General features: G+C 35.5%; 1 protein-coding gene across 4 annotated transcripts in view; it reads left to right on the forward strand.

Moving 5' to 3' along the window:
- Positions 1–5,925, forward strand: part of LOC107699064 (cadherin-related family member 5-like) — a 24,439-nt gene that overhangs the window by 6,452 nt on the left and 12,062 nt on the right. For all 4 annotated transcript variants that reach the window (XM_016500231.1, XM_016500228.1, XM_016500230.1 and 1 more), the window contains exons 2-6: positions 3,639–3,743; positions 4,693–4,901; positions 5,281–5,337; positions 5,415–5,507; positions 5,638–5,724. In XM_016500231.1, coding sequence (XP_016355717.1) covers positions 3,677–3,743; positions 4,693–4,901; positions 5,281–5,337; positions 5,415–5,507; positions 5,638–5,724 — 513 coding nt within the window. In that variant the 5' untranslated portion in view covers positions 3,639–3,676. The remainder of the gene's footprint in view (positions 1–3,638; positions 3,744–4,692; positions 4,902–5,280; positions 5,338–5,414; positions 5,508–5,637; positions 5,725–5,925) is intronic.

Raw genomic sequence — 5,925 nt, forward strand, 5'->3', positions numbered from 1 at the left:
TTCGGGCTTGAACTGATGGTAAAACTAACGACATTATTAACTGTCTTGATATTTACTTTGAAAGCTTGAAGCTCGTGATTATGGTAAGGGGCATTACATTTCCGACGCGTGCTTGTGGTGTTCGGCCAATCACAATGCACTTGGTCAGCTGGCCAATCAGAGCAGACTGCGCTTGTCAAAGGAGGGGGCTTTGTTGAAAACGACGTGTTTGAGAGAGGCGGGGCATAGAGGACCTACAATAATGTACAGTATTTGAAAAATAATGTGTTTTTTGAACATTAAAGCATGCCAACATATTCTGTTACACCAAATACACAAAATAATGATCTTTAAAATAGCATCATATGACCCCTTTAACAACAGTTTTAACTATTTACTGTAAAAGACTACATATACGCAGTCTTGTTAAATAAATTATTAATAAATTAATAATGTGAAATAGTATTGACATATTAACTTTTTTTAAAATGTTATTTATTCCTGTGATGACAAAAAGCTGAATTTTCCTCAGTTATTACTCCAGTTTTCAGTGTCACATGAGCCTTCAGAAATCATTCTAATATGGCGATTTGTTGCTTAGTTATCAATTATTATCAATGTTGAAAACAGTTGTACTGCTTAATACTTTAGGCAGTTATTGTTAAATATTGTTAAGCTATATTTTTCCAGCAATCTTTAATGAATAGAAAGTTCAAAAGAACAACATTTATTTCAAATGGAATTGTTTGTTACAATGTAAAAATCTTTTATTAAGTTTGCTGAATAAATGTATTCATTTATTTTTTTTAAATCGTACTGAAAACAAACTTGGACGGTAGTGTGTCTAATTATTTCTATATAATAATATTTATGAAGTAATTCTAAGAGAGGTCTAAAAACATTTTTACATTAATTTACAGTCAAATCAGTTGTGTTAAATCTTTTAAAATCTTTCGTGGATGTAGGTAGGTAAACACATTTTACAGTTCCATTTTGAACTTTTTTTTCCCTTTTAAATAACTGACACTTTTCATAATCTCTCTACAGATGAGTGCTTTCAAGTATGAGATTAGACTAATCAAATCAAAACAACACAACATGTGACATTGCTAATTCTACTTATACTTCTGCTAAAACTCAGAAGATCTTTAATTTGGCGAAGTGGTCTTGATCAACACTTGCAGACAAACTCAGACATGCGGAGACGTGCATAATAATAAATAGCGAGCTGCCATGTGCAGCAAGAATATTAAACCATATTGTGCTGTAATCCCATAATCTTGAGACCTATTCCTGTTTAGCATTAATTACTCGATTTAATCCCTAATCACATGCAATCCACATACAGTCATTCTGTATCCAAACAGTCATTGATTACGTCTGGCATGAATGCACAATATGGAGGAGTTTCTGACATGGTTAACATGGTAAGCAAGACCTGTTGACACAGGATTACTTTATGACATATTTTAATCAGGCCGTTGCCCTGAAACGTGAATTATTAATTCATTAATTCAAAATAAACACAAGTTGCATTTAAAGTACTAAATTATGAATAACATATTATTTAAATGTGCTGCTATTAAGGACTTGGCTAAAAAACTGACAAGCAGTGAATAATAAGATAAAATGAACACAATTCAACTAATGCCAAAATTAAGACGCTAAACTTCCCACATTAAAATGTATCAAGTAAAATTCAACTGTAAATTAAACTCTATACATCAATAATGATTTTAATGGCTTTGCAATATAAGCTTCATAATGTAGTGTACAATAAATGTTATTATAGGTTAAAATGCAACACTCAATTTCATGCAATACATAACAGTGGGTCCCTGGTCCATCTCTTCTCTATCCACCAAGGTCCTTGGCCTAAAAAACCTCTAATGGTTATGACATACTGTACTCCAAGCGTATGGGGTCGGTAAGATTTTGTTGTTTTTGAAATTAATGAGTAGTTTTAGCAAGGATGCATTCATTTCATCAGAAGTGACTGTAAAGACATTAGAAAAGATTTCAGTTTCAAATAAAAGCTGTTGTTTTGAATTTTCTATTCAACAAAGAATGTCTCAGGTTACTTATGTAAGCATGGTTCCCTAAGTAGGGAATGAGACACTTTGTCCTCTAGGGGTCGCTATGGGGAACGCCTCATCGTGACCTGTGTTCATCGTGACTTGTGTCTGAAGCATACATTGAAAAAACGCCAACAACACGGCGACAGCCATGATGTCACTACCGGTGCGACTATAGTATAAATAGGCGCCTGGAGAATAAAAATGGTTCCACCAAAATATTAAGCAGCACAAGCACAACTGTTTTTAACACTGATATTAAATCTGCATATTAGAATAATTTCTGAAGGCTCGTGTGACAGTGAAGACTAAGTAATGATGCTGAAAATTCAGCTTTGCCATCACAGGAAAAATTATATTTTAAAATATATTACAATAGGAAATAATTACACACACATTTCAGAATATGCAAGTTGTTAATAATTTAACCAAAGTATAGAAATTATAAAAATGGTGCTTATTTGTTTTTTGTGAAACATGTAAATACCTTTTATAAAATGGATAGTTCCGGTCCTTGATTCTGATTGGTTGAGCCGCATTCGAAGCTGTTGTAAATTAAGCCCCATTCACACAAGAATGATAACTATAAAGATAACTATAAAGATAACGATATTAGCATCCACACCAGTGAACAATATCGTCTGTTTATTCTAAGTGTATGCTTGTCTGCTGCTTTAAATTCTCCAGCTCGTGATAGCATGATGGATTCTGATTGGGTGTCAATGATTTTATCGTTCATCAGCTGGAAAAAAATAGTTTTGAAAGTGATTCCAAGTATATCGTTTTTCTTTGTCTCAACTAGGAAAGATCAGAATAAGATAACCCTGCATCTCATGGGAGGTTGTTTGAAATTGCCCAGTCTGAAGGATGGTGTCCCCTAGAGGTCATGTGATGAATCCTCTGTAAAGGAATAATTCACCCAAAAATGACAATCCTGTAATTATTTACTAATAATCCTCATGCTGTTATTTCTTTTCTTGTATAGAAATCAGCTACATAAAATATGTCCTTTTAGAGCATTCAGGTTTGAAATTAGTGAATTAAATAATAAAACAACAAAAATCTGGTTTAGTCTCACCTGGGCAGACAGCAAAACTCAAGAGGGGAAACAACAGTTCTTAGGCAGCTTTGCAGGTATTATGTGAGGATTTGAAAAAAGCCCTTATGTGGAGGTGGAAGGTGGAGGATCAAAAGAGCGGCCTGGAGGTGACGTAACTGACATCACTGCCAGACTGGTGGCTTGACACTGGCTAAAGACTTCATAATAGGTTTTAAGAACTAGGAAAGACCTTTGGTGAAGACTAAACATCACTAAAGCCCAAACAGAAGTAAACAAACACTATATTGGTGAGAGGTGAGACTGTGTGAGGTTCTAGTAATTCATTTATCGGTTTGATTTGACTCACTTGAGAAACTTGGCTGATGAATTTCAGATGGTGGCGCGACAGTGTAAATATGCTTTGTTAATCTTCTGATTTAATTGACCTTTGGTGTGAATAAGAAAGTCTGCTCTTTTTGACAGGTAATATGAGCACTCTAAATCCTTCAGAGTGTGACTGTCAGGGTTTGGCATTTCTTTTACAGCGGGGACAAGGAGACGTGAGCCCAGGGGAATATCAACCATGTTGATGCCATGGAGATTGTTCCTCTGCCAGATGGCACTGAACATAATCTATCACATCGCAAAAGGTAAACACCTCTCTGAAATCAGGATCCGCAAAGGCTAATTTTCATGAATCACTGCTCTGTGATGTAGTAGATGTTAACATATATGTGCCTGTAATGGTAATGAGGTTGTGGAAATGATAATGAGTCTCTGAATGGCTCTCTTCTATTCATGAGAGTTCTGATTCACTCAGCCTGTCAGAAAGAAAAGTCACAAGTGAGATTCATTCAAAATCTCATTTGTGTTTTCTTGACAGAAATGAGATTGAGAAAGAGACAGCAAATAGAGACTCTTGCTTAAAGCAAACATTAAACTGTGTTCACAACTGATTTTCATAACATGGCAAATTTCAGGATATTTGACAACTACAACAAATCAAAAAGTAGGGACTTGATTTTATCCATGACAATTGATTGTGGCCCCAGTGTTGTGCAAGGGCCCCAATCAAGGCCCTCATGATGTGTGCTTGCGGCCTTGTGGCCTTTTGCTTGTGCGTCTGTGAAGTTTATAAAATCGTAGAGCGTCCCATTTGTCATTTTACATTCGGGAAGGGGAGAAGTTAAAATATAAGAGGGCTTGGTGACATTACCTGGAAAAAGAAAGATGTTTCAATATGAGCTAAAAAACATTTGAACATAGCTCATATAAAAAACATATCTTGAGCATTGCAAGATATAAGCTCAGAATTGTAGAAATAAAGAGAAATACAGTATGTACTGTGTTATAAACTCGCTAATATAAATTCCAAGACGTTAACTCACAATTGCAAGATATAAACTCAGAATAAAGTCAGAATTGTAAGAACAACCATGATGCAGAAATAGTTGAGCAAAATCCAATGCATTTACAATTATCCCTGCTCTCCCTTGCTATTACAAAGGTGTTGTTTTATAAATTAGCTTTGCAGTCTGTGACTTAATGGATGTTTTGTGTTGTCCTCATAATCTAATCAATCTCTCATCTGAACGGCAGCCAGTTTATGCCTTGGTGGTCAAGACATATTTGCTACGGTCAAAGAGAACCGTCCCACTGGAGAGTTCATAGCCAACCTCAGTATCAACGGAGACCCTGGAGCCAGTAGCATCCGTTTGTGTCTCACTGGAGAAAACGCTGACTGGTTTTACCTTGAAGGCCGAACAATCCGACTCAACTCGTCGTTTTCAAGGACCTTAGATCGAGAGGTGATTAACAGCATGTGGAGGGAAGCCAGAATAACACTGAAGCATTAGGACTGCCAGCCAACACAGTGGAGGAGTTTTAAGCCATAGTTTGAGGATTTAAAATAGAATGTCTATAAATTACTGTTGTAATTAGTTGTTATTATAAACTTTATTTCACCAGATTCGTCTGTTGAGACCGGGCCAAAACAACATAAAACATTACAACAATTACAACAATAAGCATAAAACAAGAGACAACCTTTAAATACACTTAAAATACATATATTTCATCTTGTTTTTCTTGTTTTTGTTTTTGCACAAAAATAGTTTTAATTCTAAAATAGTTTTGTGTGTGTGTATGCAAGCGTGTATTTTTTTTTCTCCCTGTGGTAATTTACAGGTGCTGGGGTCAGTTCTGATAGCTGCTTTGACATGTTATGAAGATGATATAATTAGGGTATGGTATAAAAACGCATTGCAAAAATAATGATACTTGATAGTGGAGTGCAATTAACCCACATTTTGTTATTTCAGAGTCGATACCGAACCATGGTGGAAATATTGAATGAAAATGACAACATGCCATATTTCCTTGAAGACACAATTCAACCACGATATATAAGTGAGGTAAACTCATTTTGGTCCATTTTTACTGCTGTCTGAAATGAACCTTTCATGAACCTGATCATTTTACATGTGTGATTATTTTCATGAATCATTATAACCGTCCTGACATCTGAATCCTGACTCTGTTCAGTTGCTGACTGTAAACTCGATGGTGTTCACAGTAAAAGCTAGAGATGGTGATGGAGACACGATCACTTACATGACCGACAAATCTACAGTGAGTGACGCATTCAATAAAGGACAAAATTACAGATGAAAGGTTGAATGAAAGGTTTAGCAGTAGTCTGTCTGCAGCTGACTGACTACTCCTCAAAACCAGTACTTTACAGGGGCCACAAAAATTTATTTGGACACATAAAAATACATGAATGCTATTAGAGAACCCCTTTTCCTTTCCAGAATCAAAGAGAGCATTACC

Source organism: Sinocyclocheilus anshuiensis, unplaced genomic scaffold (assembly GCF_001515605.1).
Source record: "Sinocyclocheilus anshuiensis isolate Anshui unplaced genomic scaffold, SAMN03320099.WGS_v1.1 scaffold346, whole genome shotgun sequence".
Taxonomy (NCBI): domain Eukaryota; kingdom Metazoa; phylum Chordata; class Actinopteri; order Cypriniformes; family Cyprinidae; genus Sinocyclocheilus; species Sinocyclocheilus anshuiensis.